Genomic DNA, 26,836 nt, shown 5'->3' on the forward strand with positions numbered 1-26,836 from the left:
AAATGTGATACTGTGTTCTGCTGCCAACCAATGCAGTTTTCCCCTTGCTTTCGTCCTTAGCATCAGGGGCACAGTCAATCCTGACCAAAGGCTCCATTTATATAAAGTCCTCACAGTTTGCAATTTCTTCCTCAACCATTTCATAAATTCTTTCCTTTCACTCCCCAATCCACTGAAACACACACATTACCCCAACCAGAAGAAGTGGTCGACTTCCTGCTGGGGCACCACAGAAACTCGTAAATGAGACACAACATAATTCTTAATCAGAGAGGACTTTTTCTCTGCTCATCATCTTCTCATGCTAATAGAAGTTTGCTGCACGGAAAGAAACAATATGATACTTTGATGGAGCAACCAAAACCATAATGAGGAAGCTCTTCATTTTATTTTCAAGAGTCAGGTTTCTAAATATTGGATCAGCCTTCTGAATTTGTTGCCTCAGAGTAAAATGTGTTATGTTACATTGAGAGTAAACACTTTTTGGTATTGTTCTTCATTTATGTTTGAAATATTATGCAAAAAGCAGGTCAGTACAATTAAAATGTACCTGAAACCATTAATATCATTATTACATTGAATCTTTCACAAGTGCAATTATAAGCTCAGTAACTGGGGAAAGGCAATCCACGCACAAACTGTGCAAATCTATACTTGACTCTTTATGAAAGGAGCTGTTTTATGTAAACAATAAGAGATGTAGAAAGATCAAACACTATACAATGTTATTGTTTTGTCACAATAGTAATGCGATAGTCATCAGAATGAAAAGAGAAAATACACAAAAAATTAAATATTTCATCCACAAGTAACTTGTTCCCAGCTTGCTTCTCACCATCTACACGAGTGAAAGGTAAAGTCGTCATTGTCCCAGATGACTATAGACTCCTCTTTGAGGGAAAGAGCTGACTGGTGGTGATTTAACCTGAGGATCACCACACCTCAGGCGAGAGGCAAGATTGAGAAGGCGATCTTGAATAACTTCAGCTAGTACAGGAATTGAACCCGTACAGTCAGCGTCACTCTGCATCACTAAGCAGCCATCCAGCCAACTGAGCTAACTGATGCCCACCCATCCCCATCTACATGAGTAACCAATTGAGCAATGATAGAGCAGGTGCAGCTCTATTCTACCAATTTCATAAAGCATCAAGCATCCTTTCATTGTGTTATATGAAGATTATTGAAATATTTGGGTCGATAAAATATCTCCAGTTGTGGGTGAAAGTATATGTAAATGTCATTTGCAAATGAATCCTGCCTCAGTCAGAAACTTCATCCTGAAGTCAAGGGGCAGCAGTTTCCAATCGGCTGGGCTACTTTTTTTAGTGTAATTTACCCCCAATTTGCCAAGCCAATGCAAAGGTTCTGGAATTTCAAGCACAACTTAGATCCAGCACAAATTGAGTTTGATCCAGAGCTGGCCCCATCCACAAAATTGGCTATGACCTTATTAATCATAGTTTGTGGGCTTTTGAGGGAGCTTATAGAATAAGCACTATTTAAGGTGTAAGGGACAAGTTAAAAGATTTTGAATACTTTAAAAAAATACTGAGTGATTTTGTACTGGACACCAATATAATGAGCAAATGTTTCTGAATAGTTTCATTGAAGTTATTTAAAATAGGATTAAAATAGTGTGGATCAGATACTGATTAAAATGCATTTTCTCTGTGATAACCCATTTTCTGATGCATTAATAAAGCTACGCTGAGTACCTGTTCCTAAATTATACCATGGAGTATTTTTGAAAGCAAACAATTAAAAAAAGTACATTCTGAAATGCTGACCAACTGCATAAGTTCGTGGCAAATTGTCATATACACACGTTTGAGCAAAATCGAGGGCAGCTTGGAAAATGAGTGTAATTTTGGGTGAAATTGTACCTAAGTTGTTAATGACATCTAAAGCAGAAATTCTAGATTATTCAGGAGCCTCAGGGGTGGACATCCAGTTAGATACTGGTAGGAAAGTAACACCAACTACTGTTATTCATCTAAAATGGACAACCTGCTTTGTGTATCTTCTCTTTTCCCCCTTCTGTTTTTCTCTCCCTCTGCTGCTAGAGAGATCATTTCTGGACTCCCAGAAAGTCTAGACAGATCTCAGTTTGAAAACCATAGTGTTTATACAGTATAGGCAAGTTTTGAATTTCTCAAAGCTTTACCCTTGCATTGTAGACGAGTTATTGTAGTTTGTACTTACACAGAATATGTGGGTGTACAAATGGATGCAAAGAATCTGTTAGCATGTGTTTGTTGTGTGTTACAAAGCATGTGCTTTAGGGCATTTTATTGCCATTGGCCATTCAAGCAAGTTTTGTGAAGATTGAGGGCTTTTATTCATATTATCTCTTGTGCCTTCCTCTATCAGGATATGTTTTTGTGTTATTTAAACAGAAAGAAGTGAATCAAAGACATAGGACACAGCAACATAGAGATGAGAGAAAGGAAAATGTTAGTGCCATGCCAAAGTGTATAAGGTTCTTTGTCAACAGTATTTGTAGTTTGTTGTGTTCTGGACACATTCGGTAGAATTGGTCATCAATTTGGAATTGTTGTTTCCATGTTAACTAATTTTCTAAATGTAAATAAATTATTTCTGAGAAGGAATTAAATACTTTCATCTATTTGAGGAGATATAGTTAACGAGATCGCAAAAGACTGCAACAATTCATAAAATGTTCAGATCAAGATAAAGAACACAGAGCAACAAAGGAGGCCGGAAGAAAATGCTGTGGGTTGCCACCACATAGACTGCCGACCAAAGCTGGGAAGTAAGCAATCCCTGACCTTGGAAAGGGTCAATAGAAAATTACTGCAACATTAAAAAAGGAAGCACACCCTGTTGTGCATTAAAACACTGGGGTTGAAAGTAGAAAGTACCAAAGTAATTACGGCTAAATTGCTTGAAATGCTGCAATAATGAGGCTGTGATTAGTCATCTTTTCAAATGAACTACTTGTTCTGCAGGAGTGACTTTAACTGTTACGCAAACAGTGCTACATCATGAAGAAGCTTTCCACACAACCAAAACTATCAGGTTTGAATGCTGTTAAGTAATGACTATTGAAAATGCTGAAGGGTTGATAACATTGTGCAAAAATCCGTGTCTCACACATTCATTCGGATGACTGACAAACTAACTCATTATAGTTTTGTTTACATGGATAATTTTTGCTGAAGAGAAAGGAACTCTTTGGATATACTTGAGGTTATGAATACATTACACATACTCTATAATTGCAGAAATAATTCTGAACAAGTTTTTTTTAAAGTCTTATTTTCAGAAACAAAGACGGGAATTGATAAGGAAATACATTTTCACACCATAGAATATAGCTTATACATTTATGGCAAGTCTGAGCATTTCATGGTTGAATGAGTACTCACACAAGTAAGTTGTTGCAACAAATTATTCTATAACTATGACATCATGAATTTCATAAGTCTGGAAATTGAGAGCAACATAATCACAGGTCTTTGCAGGGCAGTCAGAAACAATATGGCACAGTGGTCAGTACCGTTGCCTCACAGCGCCAGGGACCTGGGTTCACTTCTGGCCTCGGGCCATTGTCTGTGTGGAGTTTGCATATTCTCCCCGTGGGTTTCCTCCGGGTGCTCCGGTTTCCTCCCACACTCCAAAGATGTGCAGGTTAGGTTGATTGGCCATGCCAATTAGTGCCAGGGGGACTAGCAGGGTAAATACGTGGGGTTACAGGGATAGGACCTGAGTGAGATTGTTGACGATGCGGGCTCGATGGCTGAATGGTCTCCTGCTGCACTGTATGGATTCTATGATTGTAATTGCACTAGTATTCTGATAGGGTTATCTAACTGGTCCGAATCGCCAGCTCTTTTCCCATTTGTTTTAAATGTTTCTTTTTCAAGCATTTATTCATTTCTTTTTTAAAAGCTATTAGAAATTCTGGATTTGCTTTTGCTTCCGTTAAGACGGGCAATACCCTAATAACATTCCACGCTATAAATTCTTCCAGTCTTTCTATGAATGATGACCATAAACTCATACTCTCTACTTGCCAACTCACCATCCGGTGAAAATGATTTTTCCTACTTACCTCATCAAAACCTTTTATAATTTGTATATCTCTATCAGATTTCCTTCTAAACATTTTTAAAGTTCTAATAAAAGGAGCGTCAGTTTCTCTAATCTCTCCTTATACATAATACCTCTTTATCCCTGGTATCATCCCAATGAATCTCTTTTACCCACTTCCCATGGATTTGGCATTTTTTCTAAAACAGGACATTACAGAGTACTGTGCTCAGTTCTGGTCGCCTCATTACAGGAAGGCTGTAGAAATTATTGAAAGAGTGCAGAGAAGATTTACAAGGATGTTGCCTGGATTGGGTGGCTCGGTCTTTTATCCTTGGAGAGACGAAGGATGAGAGGTGACCTGATAGAGGTGTACAAGATGTTGAGAGGTATAGATCGGGTGGATTCTCAGAGGCTTTTTCCCAGGGCTGAAATGGCTGCTATGAGAGGACACAGGTTTAAGGTGCTGGGGAGTAGGTACAGAGGAGATGTCAGGGATATGTTTTTCACTCAGAGGGTGGTGGGTGAGTGGAATCGGCTGCCGTCAATGGTGGTGGAGGCAAACTCGATAGGGTCTTTTAAGAGACTTCTGGATGAGTACATGGGACTTAATATGATTGAGGGTTATAGGTAAGCCTATATATAGGCTTAGGTAGGTAGGGACATGACCGGCGCAACTTGTGGGCTGAAGGGCCTGTTTATGCTGTAGTTTTTCTATGTTCTATGTTCTAAAAAGTGGACGCTATATTTATAATGCAGTCTAACCAATGATTTGTACAGATCTGACATCATCTCTAAAACTGAACAAGCCTGTGAACAACCTTGCCATTCTGTTTGATTTGAGCTAAGTTACTAAGCCTAGTTCCTCTCCACCAGAACAAGAGTCTACTTTCCCTTCTGCATAATTGGCCATTTCTCCTGTACCTGCAAAAACAAAAAATGCTGCAAAAACTCAGGAAGTCTGACAATATCTGTAGAGAGAGAATAAAGCCAATGTTTCGAGTCTAGATGACCCTTTGTCAGAGCTGACCCTTTGATGAAGGGTCATGTCTTTATCTCCTGTAGCCTGCTGCAAATTCATTTACCGCAATGTTTTCTTTGTCGCTAACCCATTGTTGATATCCATGAATGAGGCTCTGCAGGTTGACACAAGGGGCGGGATTTTATGGCCTCGCCCGAGACCAGAAATGTCCGCCTGAGGTCAATGGACATTTCCGTTGTCCGCTCCTCGCCCGCACCGATTCCGTGGCGGGCGAGGCGGTAGAATTCCGGCGAAGGTGTGAAAATGCATCATGCTGGACGACTGTTTAATATCGTCCACTAGATCATGAGTTTACTTGTGCTTTGCTCCAAACGCCAATTCAATATTAACAGGAAGACTTTCATCAAAAGAAAATTACATTTATAGCACAAATTATTTCTTCAAAAACACAGTGTGGAACACAAGTACCAAAGGATGCTGACTATGATCTGAGAATCTTTTATTCCTTTTAAAAAGGGACCCATGAGATCATTGAACATTTCAGATTTGGTATGCTATAGATCAGATGGAGATTTAAGCACCCTGCTACAATAATTATCAGGAATTTTTGAGTTTCTCCCATTCCACCGTAACTTCAACACCAATCGTGGAAATAGGGTTTTGGCTTTAAGTATGTCAGAAAATCCGTCTGTAACACGGAGGCAATTCCAACTTCAGTACACTCTGCATCACATCTGTCTGTCCACAGCAGTTATTGTTGTGGTCTCTGAGAATAAAGAGATTAACTAGACACCAAGACTACACAAAATCAAATGTTAGTATCAGTAACCTTGAAGTAAATTTGTTGAGAATTTTGACTCTTAACTCCAGTTGCTTGGCAAATGTTAAAAAGTGTATTGTTCATAAACAAAAAGAAGTAGCAAGATTGTCTTAATTTATATAATTCAATAACATTGCAATGGAGACCATGAGCTCTATAAATTGTAGAAATGAAAGTAGAAGCATTAGACATGGTCAGATATTTTATAGATAATTTGATACAAGACCACTTGCCAATAGATCTGGAGGTCCTTTTTGTTTTTATCAGTTTTATATTCAACGTTGTATGCATGGAGATAGTTGATGATTCAAAACAATAAAATATGTAATACAATTATTCAGGAGCACAGAGTGCTGCTGTTTCACAGTTGGGAATATGATTCAAAAGCAATTGGGACTGAATAAGTAAGCATTCTAAGTTAAATTGGTTGGACAGTCAGTTCCAGCCATATGTAAGTACATAATGCAGAACTACATAATTTAGCAATAATTGGCACTAAACAGTATTACTCAGGAGCTCAGTGAGGGAAATGGGAATGTCACAAAGATTCAACATGGTTTCTGTTTGAAAACTGACATTAGTACTATCACAATCTAGTTTAAGGAGAAGGCTTTTCACTGCAGAGCCTGTTCATACCAAAATCGGAAAAAATTATTTAATTTCTCAGTGCTGATAAAATGTCAATTTCCTCTATCATGAGCAAAAGTGCGCATCAACCACAAAATGCCTGGAAATTATCTTTTTTTTTTAACAAAATTATTACAGCACAGGAGGCGGCATTTGGCCTACAGTGTCTGCACCAGCTCTCCAAATGAGCATCATGACGTGGTTCCATTCCACTGCCTTTTCCCTGTGCCCTTCATCTAATGTGCTTTTGAATGCCTCAATTGAACCTGTCTCCGCCACACTTCCAGGCAGCACATTCCAGATCCAAACCACTCTGCGTGAAAAGGGTTTTTCTCACGTCACATTTGCTTCTTTCACCTTCTTCCAGGAGTTGTTACAGAGCTAAATGATTTGTCTTTACAAGTGATTTGTTATTCCACTCAGATGCTGTCATTTTCATTGCTGCTGGGACTTCGTATGCAAACAAATTACAGAACCTAGGCATCAACTCATACAGCACCTGTTAAGTATAGACTATCACAGTATTTGCCAAAAAGACGGCCATTGAAGCATTTTCCTTTCTAGTCAATAATGAATATCAGGAATTCTCTTTGACTCACCGATACTAGGATACCCTGGTGTGGATGGATCTCCTCCAGGGTTCAAAGAAATCCAAAACGTTTCATCATCAATCTTCTCCTTTTGGGGTGAATCGCAGGGGTCAATGTAGACCAAAGCTCCTCCAAAACCAACCTCCAATAATAACGATAACTGCAAGTGACAAAGTAGAATTTGATTAAACAGTTTGACTAAAATTTGATTAAAATTTCATTGATGCGAAATATTTCAGCTAATTTTGTGGAATTAAATGCCTAATTTGAAATGCTTGCTGGCTTTTCCAACTAGAACTCAAATTTACAATCTAATTAGTCATATGTCGCATTAATCTAGGTCACTCCAATTATTTCAAGTGTGTTTCTAATGACTTGTTACTTTGTAAGTCATGGAAATGGCCTTATGAAAACATGCTAATGTGTTCAAAACAAACTGTCCCAATAGTCATTGCTTACTTATTCCGTGATTTCAACCTGGAAGACAAATATATTTCATGGTCCATGAGATATGCTCAGGAAACCCAAAGATGCACCAGACATGAAATATATCTGAAATTGTTTGCCATGTCTCAACAGTTTCCAATGAAATATGCTTCACTCGGAGCTGACTGCTGAAGAAAACATTTATATATAAGACTGTAGTGTAGGTTTCACCTATGACTTAGCTCTTAGCCATGACAGCTGCACACAGGCTCCTTATTATTACTGACATATGGAGCACTTAAAACATTTGCTAACTTTTATGTATCTGGTTTATTCATGACAGTGATATTACCGTGCCATCAAGTTACACTTGTTACAGAGCCAGATTTGAACACATATGAGTCCACAAGAAATGTTTGCAAATGAGATTGCGAGATTGGAACAGTTAACAAGATTCTTTCGCTTTACTAAAAGCAAAACGGTTAATGTTAAAATTTGATTAAAAGTTAAACTGTATTGTAATTAACATACTTCTGAAAAAAGATCATTGTGGTCTAGAGGATGGACTTAAATTGTCTTCACTGATACAAATCAGAATTAATTACATCTTTTCCATGTTCAACTCATTCTCTGCTTTCTACAAAGGTTAACATTTCAAATAATGCAACAATAGTCAATACTGATCAATACAAGAGTTACATTCAGAATATTTTTTGTCGCGCTGCCCTTATAATAGATTTTGCGCATACTGAAAAGAAAATGAAAAATGGATTAACTTAACGAAGAGATTTATTTTACATGAAATCCATTTATATGCTAGGATTAGGGGAAGGGAATGTTGATATTACTGAAATCAATTCATTACATGGATTTTTACCATTTTAATCCGAGGATCAAGCAGCTCTTCCAGAAACAAGATCTGGTGGCAAGGGAAGACAATTAGTGCTCTAAATCTCAAGCCAAATAGGTCAAAGGATGAGGAACTGTTTAGGTAAACTAAGAACAGAAATACCTAACATCCAATTAAGCCAAGTTTGAATAAAACAACTTCACAATCAATTTGTGGAGGAAAATGAAAGCAAAACACACCACAAAAGATTTTCCAACAAAACGGAATATCAGTGAGAAAACAGGAGTGTCTTGTGATTTTAGCAGAAGAGGAAAATACACTGAGTGCTGGAAGTCTGAAATGGAAACAGAAAATGGTGAGAAATACTCAAAATCTGGAGAGAGAAATGTATTAACAGTTCTGATGGACTGATGGAAGATGAAAGGCCTGATTCTCCTTCTGTGGGCTGAAAACCAATGTTGAAAGGGGCTGGGGGGAAGAAGAGCAGTGGAAAGAAACAAGTCACTTGATTTTCACAGTGGAGAGCCTTTAGCTAGGGAAGGCTGGGCAGCCAATTAGCAGCCGTGAGGGCAGGAATGGAGGCCTGACTGAGTGAATCCAAACTCAATTCATGACAGCCATTATTGTGGCTGGTATTTGCCTGAAGGAATGGATGCAGCAGTGATGGGAAGGGAAAGGCAGAAGGCGAGAGCCCAGGGCAGGGCTGCCCCTCACTGCGATCATGAGGGAAAGGAGGGAAGTGCTCTTTCCAGCATAAAGCAGGAAAAAGCAACCTTCCCAGACAAAGTGGTCACGGGTTGAGGTTGCTGAAACCGACTGCAGATGAAGAGGTCCTGCGTCCAGGGACAGAGAAGGATCAATGACTTTATTTGTTCTGGCAAGGTGAGTGTAGCACCCAACTCTCAAGAAATCCTCTGGGCCTCCAGCTGAGTTGTCCCGAGAATGTATATTTCTCCAGAACATGGAATTGTCCACAGTACCTACCAATCCTCAACAAGGCACAAAAACAAGTATGCTCACATGATGCTGAATTAATACTAACTGCTTTTTTAACACTTCTGGACAGCGAACCCAACAGCCATCTTCAAAGAAGGATATATCCTTCAAACAGTACAACCTCATAGAGATAAACCCAGTCTCTGGCAGCTTCCAACACAGCAACACTTTAACAGCAAAACTCCAACTCCAAAGAGGAGGAAAAACACTGCTGTTTCTCCCAACTTCAAACAGCTTCTGAAAGCAAAACTAAAACTAGAATGCTCTGTGAAAAATAGCTGTCCCTCAGTCATATGACATGACCTGCCAATCACCCCCAATCAAGCTCCTCTTAGGGGAACATTAAAAGCACAGAACACTGCATTAATTCCGTTTAAAATCAACATGATGTAAATTAGAATGAAGTTTTAGAAGCATAGAACGAGAATAAAAGATAGAATTAGAAGGCATGCTGGGCACAACTTGCAAGAAGTCGCCTCGCTCTGGCGCCATCTTGGAAAAAAAACACTACTGTAACACTACATTCTGCATTCTCTCATTTCCTTCTCTATGAACGGTATGTTTTGTCTGTATAACGTGCAAGAAACAATACTTTTCACTGTATATTAATACATGTGACAATAATAAATCAAATATTACACTGTTTCAGTAACCATAAACGACACTGGCTACAGACAATATGGTGCAGTGAAATATGATTAAAATACATTTCTTAAAGGCAGTGTCATCAACGGGCCATTTCTTCAAATGACATGCTACCTGTTCAATGGGTGTGAAAGATCCTATGGCACTAATAGAACAGGAGGCAGTTTCTGCTCGTGTCATTCAATATCTTGACAATTTTTAAAATAAACCCAGGAACGAAAATAAATTGTCCCTTAAAAGTTACCTTCCTCTTGACATGACACTAGTGCTTACCTACATTACACTTCAAAGTAATACATTGGATGTGAAACACTTTGGATCATCCTAAGGATACAAATGCTTTAAAAGTGCAAGTCCTTTGCTTCTATTGCATTCCAATTTTAACTAAATTAAAGAATTGTCAGAAAATTAGTAACCGTGAGTCGGTGTATTGAAATAGATGCAACACCCTGTGAAGAAGGGAAAGGGTTAATGTTTTTTGTACCTAAAAGGTTGAACTTTGTACTCAGAATGTATCACAAGCATGACCCTTCATTGTGGCTAATCTCCTCAGGTTTATACTGCTTTTGACATGAATAAAAGTTATTCTTGTTTGTACTGCTTCTGACATTAATACCAGTTAACTTTTATTTTTATAACAATAGATAGTCAATGTAAATGTGAATGTGTTTGTGAAGTCTTACCTTCCCTACAAGTTTGTGTGTGGTTTGCGGAAGACAGGCGATTCCATGGTGTGGAGCGCGATATCAGCCGTTTGAAGAGGAACTCCCGCTGAGGCAGCTGGATGAGCGTCGGAACTTCAAAGGGGAACCGCGGGAAGAACAGGAAACAGAAGACCTGCGCTTCATGTGCTGAGGATGCCAGATACACTGGTTTATGTTCAAGAAGCTATCAATGTATTTTTTGTAGTTGGTCTGGAAGCTTGCTTCGTGACCAGCAGTTGTAAATTGTATTTCCGAGTCGTGACTGGTCTGGGGTTGATTCGTGACCAGTATTAATATATCCCCACTTTTCTGTGTTCAGGAGAACTTTGGCTTCCGCTTTCAAGGGGTCAAGTTCTCCCGCAAGCTTGTGAGAATAAAGCCTTACTGTATTTTGACTCAGACTTCAGAGGTATTTTTACCGACTTCACCCTGCTTACTGCTTCAATTGGTAGCTGCACCTGTTTTGAACCATTGAAGTCTCAGGTCTAATCTGGATCGTCTTGCAGCAGATCTATACACAAGTATACAGTGGATTCTCCATATCAGTGTGATCCATCAGGTGCCCAATGAAGTGTGGAATATCATGTGGGGACCTGGTGGTTGTTTGAATCAACTAGAAGATACAATGGATATGTTTTGTTCAAGTATTAAATGTACTTTTGACTTTATGTTCAATCAGCTTAAAAGTTTTTTTTTTAAAGTGCAGAGTGCAATGTATGAGATGCTGCCATGGTGGCGATATGTCAGGCAATTTCTTTATTTGGCAGACTGATTTACTTAAACACAAGCATCGGAAATGATACTGCAGAAAGGCTTCTAAAATCTGACTTGTTCACAGTTCAGGCACACAATTGTGGACTCTGAGTGACTGCACACACAGACTGAAGGACATCAATCTCTCGGACATAATTAGGTGAAGGAATTCTACCGCAGCACTGCACTGTATAACATGGATCTACAATCACACAGATACAAGTTACTTTTCTACCTTAAAACCATGTTAACTACTTTATGCAAAATGCTGATTTATGCAAGTTACAACATTTCCTAATTGGCACAATTCCCTCAACAAACAGCAAGTAAATTCTGATTGACCTGTAGCTGTATTTAATTAATAAAGATGATAGCTTTAAATCTTAAAGGAACACAGCCCCACCTAGACAGCAGAAAGATACATTGAACATGACATTGCATAACACTCCTTTCCTCATAAAATAATTTTTTACTCAACTGACCATCAGCAATGTTACAAGTAGATATCCTATGTGCGGCACGGTGGCACAGTGGTTAGCACTCCTGCCTCACAGCACCAGGAACCCAGGTTCAATTCCCGGCTTGGGTCACTGTCTGCGTGGAGCTTTCATGTTCTCCCTGTGTCTGCGTGGGTTTCCTCCGGGTGCTCCGGTTTCCTCCCACAGACCGAAAGATGTGCTGCTTAGGTGCATTGGAAATGCTAAATTCTCCCTCAGTGTACTCGAACAGGCGCCGGAGTGTGGGAACTCAGGGATTTTCACAGTAACTTTACTACAGTGTTAATGTAAGCCTACTTGTGACAACAATAAATAAACTTTAAAACTTGTATTTATGTAATACATTTGACGTAATAAACATTCCTCAGAGCCGCAGAGGAGTGTTAACAAACAAATTTGACAATAAGTCACACAAGTAGATTTTGGGACAGATGGCCAAAGCTTGGTCAACGGGATATGTTTTAAGGAGAACCTTAATGGCAGCAGAATTTTAGATGACCTCAAGTTTACAGAGGCTAAAACGTGGGAGTATGACAAGGAGTGCATTGGAATGGCCAAGTCTAGAGGTCATAACAGCATGGGAGGGTTTCAGCAGCAGATTGACTGAGACAGGGACAGGGTTGAGTGATGTTACAGAGGTGGAAGTAGGTGGTATTAGTGATGATGTGAATTGCTAGACAAGTAATTTATATTTGCATTGTGTGTATTCGGAATAAGGGTTAAGCTTAGGTAAGCTTAATTTGTGTTTCTGCATTTGTATGATAAGAAATTGTTAATAATTTCAGTTTAGTTTCATGTTAAACAAAAATGCCTGAAAGTCTGTAGGTTTATATTCCCTTTAAACTTCGCAATGACGTAACAGCAATCACAGCGTGCAAGAAAAAATGAAACTGTTGCTTAGCAACCAGAGGCCCACACTGAAAAGCAGAAGCACTTGAGTTTCCGTTTGAACAAGGTAACCCAGAAACAAGGAGCATTCCTCAGGTACTGCCAAAACAGGTAGGACAATATACAGGGACAGAAAGCCAGTCCCAGTCTAAAGAACAAGAAGTTCCAGAAACCAGGGGATGGGAGAGAAGAAAGTTCCAGGAAGACAGTTGAATGAAAAGAACAAAGAATAGGAATCTGAACAATAGAAATCCTGAAGTCTTGTTCAGGAAAATTAAAACAAAGAGCAGAGAAATGGCTCCAAATTAAGGCAGCAGCTGCACAAGCAGATTTAAAGTGAGCAAGAAGCCAAACATCTGTAGTGATCCCAAGTTGGTGACCTTAAGACAGCCAGTGAAGCAGTGGTGTTCTGTTGGCATGGCCGGGCACCTGAGTGATTGAGTGGAATATTGAATGCATGTGGCGATCCAGGGGAGAGGAACATCAAAAGGAGAGGTTGAAATCCTTGTTAAAGATATCTGAGAGAAGGCATTGTGTTGGAGAAGATTCCAAGGCATGTTCTTCAAGAGAGGAAATTGGAAACTCTTATTTGAAAGACAAATTTCCAGTGAGATCAGTCAGCTTAAAGTATGGCAAGCATCTGGGGGAATTAATGAGAAATCTGCAGAAGTTGTGTTGGGTGGTTTCAAGGTGTGGTGTGTCTGATCACAGTTTGCCTATTGGTTCACATGAACTGTGTGCCTACGCAGGACACTACAGCACAAGTCAGATTGCTATTTTGTATGTTGTGTTATCCTGTAAAACTGTATATATCTGTAAAGGTATCCAAGTCTCAAAACAAAAATTAAAAACTAAAACCAGGTCCAAGCGAGGATCTGACTTGTCCAGTAGTAACATCAAGTAGGGTCATAACAGGATATATAGTTGCATATGCATCTCAGGGTTAAATAAGACACCAGGGATGTAAACAGTTTGGTTCAGCCTTAGACAGTTGCTGGGGAGAAAGATGGAGCCAGCAGCTGGGAGAGATAACTATTAACAATATCAGGTCATATAGGGACCAGGATGGGAAGTTGGGAAGCTAGCAATTTATTTGCAACAGGATTGTGGGAGCATAAGACGAGTCTCATTGACAAGATGAGCTCAGAGAAGGCATAAGGAGAGAAACATAGAAACTAGCAGGAGAAGGTCATTCAGCCCTTCAAGCCTGCTCCGCAATTCATTTTGATCATCAAATTCAATATTCTGATTCCCCCCTTTCCCCCGTATCCCTTTCGCCCCAAGAGCAATATCTAATTTATTCTTGAAATCAGACAACGTTTTGGCCTCAACTACGTTCTGTGGTCATGAATTCCACACATTCACCACGATCTGAGTGAAGAAATTTCTCCTCACCTCAGTTCTAAAAGGTTTATCCCTTATCTTCAAACTATGACCCCTGGTTCTGGACTCCCCCACCATTGGAAACATTCTTTCAGAATCTACCCTGTCTAACCAAGGGAAATTGCAGGCACAGATACCTAATTCCCAAGTATGTGTTGTATATCATCTTTCTATACATCCTGGAGTCGGCAGCCTGTCTGCCACAAATGATTCTTTTTTTAAATTCATTTGTGGGACAGGGGCGTCGCTGGCTGGCCAGCATTTATTGCCCATCCCTAGTTGCCTTTGAGATGTAGTGAGCTGCCTACTTGAATCACTGCAGTCCATCTGCTGTGAGTTGATCACAATGCCATTAGGGAGGGAATTCCAGGATTTTGACTGCAAAGGAATGGCAATATATTTCCAAGTGAGGATGGCAAGTTGTTTGGAGGGGAACTTGTAGGTGGTGATGTTCCTATCTGCTGCTCTTGTCCTTTGAGATGGAAGTGGTCGTGGGTTTGGAAGATGTAGTCTAAGGAGCTTTGGTAAATTGCTGCAGTACATCTTGTAGATAGTATACCCTGCTGCTACTGAGCTTGGTGGTGGAAGGAGTGGATGTTTGTAGATGCAGTGCCAATCAAGTGGGCTGCTTTGTCTTGGATGATGTCAAGCTTCTTGAGTGTTGTTGGGGCTGCACCTATCCAGGCAAGTGGGGAATATTCCATAACATTTCTGACTCGTGCCTTGAAGATGGTGGACAGGCTTTGGGGAGTAGGAGGTGAGTTACTCTTAAGTGTCAATTGAACTTGTTAACAAGAAAATTAATGCCATTATGCAGTTATCATGGGCAGGCGGGTGGGAGTAGACAGCCCTGCTTTTTAACAAAGCTTTTAAAAGGGTGGGAGGGAAGGGGAGATACTCTCTTCTGGAGGTGTGGGGGAAATCCCTTCCTACATGCTCTCCAAAAGCAACCCTCACCAGCCATCTCCCCAAGTTGGCAAAACCCTCTCACCCAGTATCCTGAACATACCTCACAATGTGTGTGTATGTATGGATGTGTGTGTGTAGGTGTGTAGAGCTAGAGGCCATAACCCCCTGCCACCACCATGTAAATTGCAGCAGGACTATAATAATTAAGGTCACTCCCCCATTTTCACTGCTCCACAGAATAATGCCCAGAGCTGTGGAATCAAATTCCCAATACATCAGTAAAAATTACAAAATTTGTCAGTTATACACTACAAATCCATGGCACTGATGTTAGCCCCTGCAAGTCATAAAGACATTGGTCTGAATTTTATGGAGCCTGCAAGAGGGAGACAGTGACTCGAAGTATTATCACTGGATGAGTAATTCAGAGGCCCAGGGGAACGCTCTGGGGACTCGGGGACCATGGAATCCCTCCATGGCGAAATTTGAATTCAATATAAATTGGGAATTAAAAGTCTATTGATGACCATGAAACCATTATCAAAGGTTGTAAAAACCCATCTGGTTCACTAATGTCCTTCAAGGAAGAAAATTTGCCATCCTTACCTGGTCTGACTGCAGATCCTCAGTAATGTGGTTGATTCTTAACCACCCTCTGAAATGGCGTAGTAAGCCACTCAGTTCAAGGGCAATTATAGATGGGAAATAAATGCTGGCCTAGCCAGAGACACCCACTATTCAGTGAAATTGAATATGAGGATTGGAAAGAAAGGCTCCAAAGTAATGTCACAGAGTTGTAGGGAACAGACTTAGAACAAAGTGGGCTTCCAGGAAGCTGAAAGATCAGAGGAAACAGCCAAATGTGAGCAACGCCTTACTATGGGCCTGTGCAGCAGTAGAGCTCTTTTGTAATAGTTGAGAATCTGAGGTGAATGTAGAAGGTGAAGCTTGAATGCATGTTGTGATCCAGAGAGAGAAACATCTGAAGGTGAGATCGAAATCCTCGAGGTGGATCCTTATTGAAGAAAAAGCATAGTTTGGAAGAAGGTTCCAAAGCATGTTCTTTGAGAGTGGAAATTGGAAAGCTCTGTGTGAAATGCTGAGGTCCACTGAGCGTGGTTGACTCATTGTGTGGTAATTTCCTGGGGGGAGTTGATGCAATATCCATAGAAGTTGCTTTGAAGCCAACTGACTGATGCCACTCAAAGTGCTCTGTGTCCGACCACAGGTCGTCTATTGGTTTACTAGTCTGTGTACTTACTGTGAACGTTAGAGTATAAGTTAGATTTTATAACTCCTGTTATCCTTATGAATCTCTGGATATCTGTTAAGGTATAATTGTGGGTGAGGAGTAACATAATATTGTTAATCACTTGTTTAATATATGTTTTATTCTTTTGTTAAAAGTTCACCAGCAGATGCTGTGACTGTTCAGTAACTGCTTTCTATGTTTCTAAACAAAAAAATAAAAGTTAGGATCTACCAGGTCTCGATCCACCCTGGGATCTGACTTGTCCCTCGGGTCTGACTTCTCCAGTAGTAACTGGGATCGTAACAGTACTGTAATGCACATACACAGTTTATAAAAACATAAGTAAGTACAGATTCCTAACTCCATTGCTGATGGTGACACTTGAAAATCCCCTCTTTATAAAATGAAGAGTGTTATATTATGTAATAAACAATGTACTATCCGGGCCTCTTATTTACAATGAACAGGAAAATTCTGGTTATTTTCCATGGCATTCTTGGATTCGAATATTCTTTTGAAACTTAAATGTTGGAAATGTTCAAAACTGAGAAGCAATATTAATTACTTTTATATTCATAAAGGAGGTCTTTTAAATATAACTATACTTTTAAAAAATCCTTTAATTTCTTACTGCTGACAACATAAAGATAGTGTATAAGATGTACCAAGTTAAAACTGGTACAATAGGAGGACACAATCTAGCGTCTGGCAGCACTGCCTTTCCCAGCTCTCTGTAAATAGAGAATTAATTGATTTGCAATTGGCTCCTGGGAAAAATATTTTGCTCATTGAATAATTAAAAAGCACAACTATATTGGATAAGTAAAAAGCACAGTCCCATTAATAAATATATAGATTGAACTCTCAGTCACGGCCTTTCTGGAACAGTTAATAACATTTATTTTAGTTTCAAGCACTGAAGCTCAGTCAGCAATTTTTAAGTCTATTGGGAATGTGTTATGGAGAGGATGGAGCTTTTAACCAACATAAATAGACAGTCTTGTGTCAATTATCCTTTTGTTCTTTCTCCAGATGAGGACGTTGGTGGGAAGGCCATTTACTGTCCATCCCTTATTGCCCTTGAACTGACCGACTTGCTCTGCTATTGCAGAGAGCAGTTTAGAGTCACCCACATTGCGGCACGGTAGCACAGTGGTTAGCACTGCTGCTTCACAGCTCCAGGGACCTGGGTTCGATTCCCAGCTTGGGTCACTGTCTGTGTGGAGTTTGCACATTCTCCTCGTGTCTGCGTGGGTTTCCTCCGGGTGCTCCGGTTTCCTCCCACAGTCCAAAGATGTGCGGGTTAGGTTGATTGGCCATACTAAAAATTGCCCTTAGTGTCCTGAGATGCATAGGTTAGAGGGATTAGTAGGTAAATTATGTAGGGATATGGGAGTAGGGCCTGCGTGGGATTGTGGTCGGTGCAGACTCGATGGGCCGAATGGCCTCTTTCTGTACTGTAGGGTTTCTATGATTTCTCTGAGGTCTGGAGTCACATGTCGACCAGACCAGGTAAGGATGACAGATTTCCTTTCCGAAAAGAAATCAGTGAACTAGATCACTTTTTATGACAATTGATGATAGTTTCATGGTTGCCATTACAAGGCTAGCTTTCAATTCGAGATTTATTAGCTGAATTTAAGTTCCGCCAGCTGGTGTGATGGGATTCAAACATGTGTTTACAGGGTATTAGCTTAAAGCTCTGGAGTATCAGCCCGGTAACATTACCACTACATTGCCATCTCCCCAATAATACTTCCAATCGCATCAGAAATCATTGTTTCATTCATGTAAAATTACCCAATTATTTTCAGAGAAAAAGAAACCTCAAAACAACAAAATATGTGCTATTTAGTTGTTAGATTATAAAAAGATTAACTTATGCTGCTTTTAATATCTTCTACTTAAAATCACTGCCAACTTGCCAAGACTGATGAACATGGTATGAAATTAGAGGAAGCGTTGTACAGCTGGAAGGAATGAAAGACATGCATCCATCCATGTGCATATGCATATAGGTGCACATATAACACACATTCTTAGCATATTACTTTTATTTCTAATACCTATCCCTACGTTTTATGCAATAACGATTAATTTGGTGTTCTTCAGGTCAAGGATGTGTCCATTTTTGATTCTCAGTGAGTAGTCACACTCTCTGAAATGCAGAGAAAGTACACTGCCATTTACATTTGAACCCCAAAAGCAGTGCCACTACCAAAACTCAAATGTCTGTTTAATTATTATTAATTACGGAACTTTTGGCTTTCCTTCAGAAGTAGACTTGAGGCCTTTCCAAATATGATGAAGGATTATAAAGAACTTGAATTTTGACTATGATGTATAATGTGATTTTAACCTTTATTATTGAGTGTCGGAGATTCTGATTTTAACCATCTGTCCCAGCTCACCTGCCTAACGCAGTCATTGCAAATATACGATCTGAAAATTATCATGCTGAGGTAGAATGATAAACATGAAAAATATACCAGCAAGGGTAAAGCTGGAGGAATTTATTTGGCTGGCAAGGCAAGTATGGCCATTCAGTTTTAATTCATATGTTGAAAATGTAATGTTGCTTGCTAAATATGTTGAGCAGTTGAGTAGAATGGGGCTATCTACTCTGGAGTTTTGAAAGAAAGAAATTATCGCATTGAAACATTCAAAGTCATTAGAGAGCTAGACAGTCAAGATGCTAACAAGTTGTTTCCCCCTGGCTGCATAGACTAGAACTACATTTTATAGTCTTAGACTCGAGATCAGCTAATTACGACGGAGATTTTTTTCATTCAGATGATTGTGATTCTTTGGATTTCCCTGCCCCAGTGTCTGTGGATACTCAGTCGCTGAGTATGTTGAAGTCTAAGATTGGCAGACTTTTGGACACAAAGGATATCAAGGGACATGGGATGGGACAGGAAAGTGGAATTGAGGTAGAAGATCAGCCATGATCTTATTGGTTGGGGAGGCAGCAGAGACTTGAGGGTCATATGACTTATTCTTGCTCCCATTTCTTATGCAATGTAAAAGTGATGATTGTACTGAACTACAAAGGTCTTGATTCTTGAATTTCACCATTTTGTACTGTTGCCTATCATGTCACTAAAAGTAAACGTCAACGAGACAAAAGTGCTTCCAACATACCATAAAAAACACAAACCATTATGTACTTCACCCATTTTAAATATTCTGCACTTAAAGTTTTTTCCCTTCCTTAAAGAATGCTTTGATTGTAATAAATCAATGATGAATACATAACATGACAATGTGTTATGTATCAGAGTGGTGATTGCCTTTTGTAAGTGAGAGAAAAACACTAGTAAAATGATAAATGATGTTGTTCACAAGGTTTTAGCCTCCACTTCCCAGTTCTGTTTCAAACAAATCATGATATGCCTTGGAAAGCAGTTTCCAAAACCACATTCGCAGATACATTTTCTGATGTTAATTTTTGAGAACCAAGCAGTGTATCGTCATTTTTATGTTCTTTCATACATAGAACTAAAAAGCATCTCGGTATAAAACAAAATTAAAATGTTATTTTGATTCCCTCGCTGGTGACAAATGTGTACTATTGGCGTGGGTTCAGTCATCATACCATGAGATGAATATAACTGAAACCTACTACTGATAAATAATGCCGTTAATATTTACGACTACTCTTGTTATCTTCTGATACTCATCCATTTATGCGCTATCCACTTAAGGAGCGATTAGTACTGGAAAAACTTATGTATCTGCCTTTCCGATTGAGCACAAAAATATTGACTAAGATATATAAATACGTTCACTATTTCTTGTGGTTACATTTCAACCATTACACTATTTGATGTCTGATAGTTCTAATGTTGACTGCGTAGTTGCTTCATTTGCTGGATTATTACTGGATAATGCAGCAGTTACGCCTCAATGGTCAAAGTTTCACTCAGTTTTCTATCATAGAAAAACCTGCAGTTAAGTGCATTTTGTGGTCTCTGAGGCTTCAGCTCACTGTTCAACTCACCTCCAATGTTGCTTCTGCCTTTGAGGTCAATTAGATGCCACTGCCTCCCTCCAGTATCTAGGCCCCACCTGCACCTGGAAATTCCTCCTTCTTCAATGGGTTTGCACCTAACGGGACACCTTTGACTGGTGCACACTCCAAACAATCAAATGAGCAGTGACCCAAATTACAGGCACTGATCACTGCTTTGTAGTAGAGTGCACTTTGCATATGCTCTGCTGATTTTGAGCAGAAGCCTGAACAATATTGAGGGCAGTTCTTTTCTCCATTGTTATGATCCCTGTGGAGATCAATGGACTGAAGGAACTAAATTTACCAAATGATCCTCATGAAAAGCCAATGCACAGTACTTCACCTTTTTTGATAACTTTTGCTTTAACAATATAAACCAAAATCAACATATATTAAACATGAATTAACAGGCACATTAAATTGGAGGTACAACACTGATAAATCACACAGGTTTATCTGAAAGTCCCTTCAGTACATATGGCACGAATTCCAGCCATGGGATTTTATGGTCTAGCTCGACCCAAGACTGGAAAATCCTGCCCGAGGTCAACTGACCTTCCCACTGTCCATCCCTCGCCCGCTCCAATTCCCGTGGCGGGCAGGGCAGTAGAATTACAATGAAAATCCTTCAAAACTCTGATTTTCCTCGGGTAGAATTCCGGCTCTCTCTCACAGAATCACAGAACTGTAAAATGTTAACTTTGTAATGACTGACAACGGGAGCAGCGCAGGAGGGAAATAGCCACACACATATATGGGAAACATTTGATTCTTTATTGGCAGGGCTGTTTACAACCAGGGCTACCAGACCCAGGAAACTATTCCCCTCCCTCCCATCCATGATATCTTGTAGTCTATTCCTGGATTTTAAAATTGGAATATGCAAATAAGCACTATTCATTGACACCTGTCACCTGTTATTTATTAGTGTCACAAGTAGGCTTACATTAACACTGCAATGAAGTTATTGTGAAAGTCCCTTAGTTGCCACACTCCAGTGTCTGTTTGGTAACACTGAGGGAGAATTTAGCATGGCCAATGCACCTAACCAGCAGCCTTTCGGACTGTGTGCGAGTGAAAATCTCTGATTATGTAATCAAAATGGAATTTGGCTCATTCTGTCACAGTAGGTCAGTGGCCTTGGTGATGCCCTCCACGGCATAGGCACCCACGTTGCTACAGAATTGCAGTAATCTCTGATGCACAATGAGCAAAGTGCATATATTACATGCTTCCTGTAAGCTTTCACATTTTAGCCATCGCACATCAGTCTCATCTGTGACATATGAGAAACTGCAAGGGAGATCTGCTATCATTTGTATTTTCCCCTACAATAAACGATGAAAGACTAAATAAACATACATTGAAACTTGCCTGTGCGATATCATCCTTGTAGTGGAAATCAAAAGGCAGCATCATTCTTATTTCCTCATTGAAGATATACATAATCTCTGCTTCAATTACTTTTATGTTTAAAGTCAGAAAATTAAAAATGAAATCCCACATTTCTATCCATATTACAAAACCCGTTCTCACAATTAGAGAAAAAAAAGTAGTGCTTGTTGAACTCAGCATTGTCTTTCCTGCAGTATGATGACTGATCAGACTATAGATACTTCTGACACCGCATTGGCAACATCCGTTTCCATTGGATTTAAGTCATTACAGGCATCACACTTCAACTGCACTTGTGTGATTGTTTCCATTTCTTGTCCCAACCATAATTTATGGCACCTGATTGTCAGATTTAGTGCTAATTTGTGCTATCTATGAGTGTTTTCATGCCCTGACAAGCATTTGGAATCAGAGTACCTAATTATCTCCTAACTTAATCATATCAGGGTTTAGAAAGGTAGGTGACCTATCTGCCTCAAGTGCTCAATTTATCTTTTTATGAGCTGGCATTGTACTCAGAAAATGCTCGTTACTAGTTGATGATTGGGGTCAAAGCAAAACTGAAACATAGCAGCCAGCTATATCTGGAAACAATAATGTCCTTTTGTAAATTAACAGCAAATTTATGAGCACTTTATAATCTTCAGAATTAATAATTCAAGGTCATTCTGAATTTTTCTTTGATCCCCACCATAAACTCTATTCCATAACCATTGAATCTATTTGTGTTCCTGGTAACCAATTGAGGCTGACCACAAAGTTCATCATTTTGATGCCATATCTGGCTCTGAGGTGAGCTTCCGATCACATATTGGTACCATCACTAAGACCAACTATTTCCACCCTCTAACATCATCTGACTCCTCCCATCTCAGCTCATTGGATTCTGAAATCCATGTCATTGATAGCTCAAGATTTGACTATTTCAATACATTCTACTCCCCCATGAATTTGAAGAGATCCAAAACTTTGCTTCCTGTCTGCACCAAATCTCATTTACCCATTACCACCTAGTTCATTGACCTACACTAGCTCCTGGTTAAGCAACTTTTTTTGTCTTTCCAAATCACTCCATAGCCTCATCCCTACCTATCTCTAATCTTGGCTAGTGCCATAATCCTCCAAGATATCTGTGTTTCCCCCATTCTGACCTCTTTTACGCCCTGGATTTTAACTGATCCACTATTGGTAGCATTCCTTTTAGATGCCAAGGCCCGAAGGAATTCAGGAATTCCTGATCTAAACCTTTCTGCTTCTCCAATTTCTTATTCCGCCTTTCAAACACTCTTTTAAAACTTCTTTGCCCAGGCTTTTGGGCATCAACCTTATTATTTCCTTATATGGCTGGGTATGAAATTTTGTTCAATGATCATAGAATCCCTACAGCACAGAAGGAGGCCATTCAGTTTATCAAGTCTATACCGACAACAATCACACCCAAGCCCCATCTCCGTAACCCCACATATTTACCCTGCTGATCCCCCTGACACATAAGGGTCAAATTACCGTGGCCAATCAACCTAACTCGCACATCTTTGGAGTGTGGGAGGAAACCAGAGCACGGGGAGGAAACCCACACAGACACGGGGGGAATGTGCAAACTCCACACAGACAGTCACCCAAGGGCAGAATCGAACCCGGGTCCTCTCCAAACCACACACCATCCCTGGTGCTGTCAGGCAGCAGTGTGCCACCATGCAGCCCCTCCTGTGAATTGTGTTAGATTTCTAAATATGTTAAAGATATGATGTAAATCCCAGCTATTGTTTTGTGAACACCAACATATAAAATATTATATGTACAGTTTAGGCTTTGTTGAAAAATAACTTCCCTGATGATCTTTCTTTATATTTTCTTCGGCTGACCAAAGGATTTAACTGACATTGTATCCTGAAAGATTTGGCATTTTATTTCTTTAGTGAGAACCAAGAATACTTCCTCGCAAAAGTTTTAATTGCACATTGAAAAATGATCAAACTTGGAGATTGCAGGCACAAACCTGCATCTTGTGTTTTTTCAGCACTAATAGCTGTTTTGCATAAACAGGAGCATTATACAATGCAACACCTGATGTATTAATTTGCTGCTGAAATGGGATATTCTGTCCCTTTAAGACGAAGGGGCTTAAGGTTGCACATTCTTGAAATGACTGCTTGGATTAATTATAAATCAGGCTAGCTTTCTTTCTCATAATAAAGTAATAAAGTCTGATTGTTGAAGTGAGCGAAGGCTGAGGTCATTCAGAGATTATATGCTTGACAGCGTGACCACCTTTGACCTGGAAGCAGTACAGTTAGGACAATTTGTAATTTCTTTAAAACGTCTGTGGGAATCTGTAGTTCTTTTAAGAATGTTTGAAAAGGTCCTTTTTCATCAGCAAAGTAAAGGAAGGGGTCATCAACAGTGCTGTCAAGCAGCATTTACTCTGCAATAACCTTCTCACTGATGCACAAATTGCATTCTGCCAAGGCCACTCACCTCTTACAACCTTAGTTCAAACCTGGATAAAAGAGCTGAGGAGTGAGGGACTGCCCTTGAAATAAAGGCAGCAGTTGTCAAGAGTGTGTCATCAAGGAGTCCTAGCAAAACAGGAGTCAAGGGGAATCAGGGGGAAAACCCTCCACTGGTTGGAGTCATCCCTATCACAAGAGATGATGGATGTGCTTGTCAGACATCAATCTTCTCAGTCCCAGGACATCATGGCAGCAGTTCCTCAGGGTAGAGTCTGAGGCCCAAACATCTTCAGCTGCTTCATCAGTGACCTTCCCTCCATCATAAGATCAGAAACGGCGATGTGCATTGATGATTGCACAATGCTCAGCACTATTCATGACTGCTCAGATACTGAAGTAGTCGTGCCCATATGCAGTGAGATCTGGGCAATATTCAGGTTTGGGCTGATGAGTGGCAAGTAACATTTGCGGCACACAAGTAGCCCACTTAATTGGCTCCCCATCCACCACATCCAACACCCACTCCCTCCATCATCAATGCACAATGGCAACATTGTGTAGCATCTACAAGGTGCACTTCAGCAACTCACCAAGGCTCCTTCAACAGCACCTTCAAAACCCCTGACCTTTCCCAGCCATTAAGAACAAGATGAATGTGAACACCACTACCTGCAAGTTCCCCTCCTAGCCACACACCATCCTGACCTGGAACTAGATTGCCATTCCTTCACTGTTGCTGGCTCCAAATCCTGGAACTGTCTTCCAACACCACAAGAACTGCAGCAGTTCAAGAAGCAAAAAAAGCAGCTCACAAACACCTTCTCAAGGGCAATTAGGGTGTGCAATAAAATTGCTAGCCTAGCCAGCAATGATCACATCCCCTAAAAGGATTAGAGTGCATCAATTATAAAGAGATCAATTGTAATTTTCTCGCATCATGAGAAATGCAAGTCCATGTGGCCTGGCAACTCTCAACCTGGAAGTAGAAAGGAAGTTAAGGCAGGAACCGTGTGGCCAGACACAGAGGAAAGCCATAAGCAGGAGAAAGAAAGTGATCAACACACATATACAGAACTCATGAGGTGAAGGCAGCAAAGCTCTTTACAAAAAGATTGGTTTTCTGTTAGGCAAAAAAAACACAATGCCAGAAGGCCTTTGGGCAGGATTGAGCGAAAAGGAAGTGAGTCGTAAAAATCAATGTGAATAGTTCAGGCATGCAAAAGAGCTGAGAGTTTGTATCAGAGGACCAGATCATGAATTGAATATTGTTGGTGGTCTGTTGCAAAGGAACTCTGGAAAGCTTTGCCATCAGCTCTGAATTGGCCTGAGTGAGAGGGGGTTCATAGATAACGAAGGTCAGCCCGACTTGAAACATTGGCTCTATTCTCTCTCCACAGATGCTGCCAGACCTGCTGAGATTTTCCAGCAGTTTTCTCTTTTTGTTTCAGATTCCAGCATCCGCAGTATTTTGCCTTTCCGATGATTATTACATCCAATGACCTTGGATAGAATACAGCTGCCAGTAGTTGTAACTCAAGGGCCAAACTGATTGAATGGGCAAGTGGGAGATCCTACGTACCAGAGGTTGTGAAAACACTGCGAGATTGCATTTGGTGCCACATTTGTTGTGTGGATGCTTGTGGTTGTGTGAGACTATCTTCATTCTATCCACTATTTAAAGTGAAGTTTACCTTTCCCCTTGAAGTATCTTAGTTCATGTTCAATTTGAGTCGGTTTTGTTTTGTGTGAAGTAAACACTACAGAAAATAGAATCCTGTTGGTAATTTCTTCATTTGGGGGTCTTTCAGTAAATTTGGTTACTTTGGTTTACCCACAGCGATTGGAACAGCAATTACAGGCTGGAGTTTGGAAGAAAAATAACTTTTTAAAATTGTTTTAATCTGCAACAAAGTGTGACCTTAAGCGTAACAGCGGAACATACTGTATTTTAGTTTGTTCTAGCAGATCATTAATAGCATTACTCACAGTGGGTCAGATGATCTGCTGTTTTATAAGGGTGACTGCTTTATCTCATGCAATGTACTATTCTGCTCAATATGGAACCATGATTATCACCATAATTAAGATTTGCAATGGTTGGGGGTGGGGACAATGTGGCAATTCACATATTGAAATATTTCTGGAGTATATGTACTTCTGAACACAGAACCGGGCAGAATATTAAAATAGATGGATCCCTTTTCCAAATATTAAATGTGATAAACATAAAAGAACAGAAATACTCAGATTAGCTATTTTCAAAATGCCATCTATCAAGAATAAGGGTGATCCTTCATCTCAGACAGAATAGTGCCATCCACAGCAGTCCATTTCAATTTTGCTAATTTACCAGTGTACTGTAAAATACCATCACTCAGGCACTAGAAATATGCTTTAAGCACTCTAATTATCCCCTCCACTACTTTGTGAATCATTGAATAAATACGAGTGCACCTTTTCTGTGCTGGCGAAACTAAAGGGGGTCATTGGCTATTTTTCAATGAGTGAAACAAAACACCTTCTTCCGTCAGGGAAAAGATACAAAAGTCTGAGGTCACGTACCAACCGACTCAAGAACAGCTTCTTCCCTGCTGC

At 39.9% G+C, this 26,836-nt stretch overlaps 1 protein-coding gene across 6 annotated transcripts in view; it reads right to left on the bottom strand.

The window, feature by feature from the left end:
- naaladl2 (N-acetylated alpha-linked acidic dipeptidase like 2) overlaps positions 1-26,836 on the bottom strand; it is a 902,781-nt gene that overhangs the window by 420,111 nt on the left and 455,834 nt on the right. For all 6 annotated transcript variants that reach the window (XM_078208119.1, XM_078208130.1, XM_078208111.1 and 3 more), the window contains one exon: positions 7,085-7,235. In XM_078208119.1, coding sequence (XP_078064245.1) covers positions 7,085-7,235 — 151 coding nt within the window. The remainder of the gene's footprint in view (positions 1-7,084; positions 7,236-26,836) is intronic.

Source organism: Mustelus asterias, chromosome 3, assembly GCF_964213995.1.
Source record: "Mustelus asterias chromosome 3, sMusAst1.hap1.1, whole genome shotgun sequence".
NCBI classification, from domain to species: domain Eukaryota; kingdom Metazoa; phylum Chordata; class Chondrichthyes; order Carcharhiniformes; family Triakidae; genus Mustelus; species Mustelus asterias.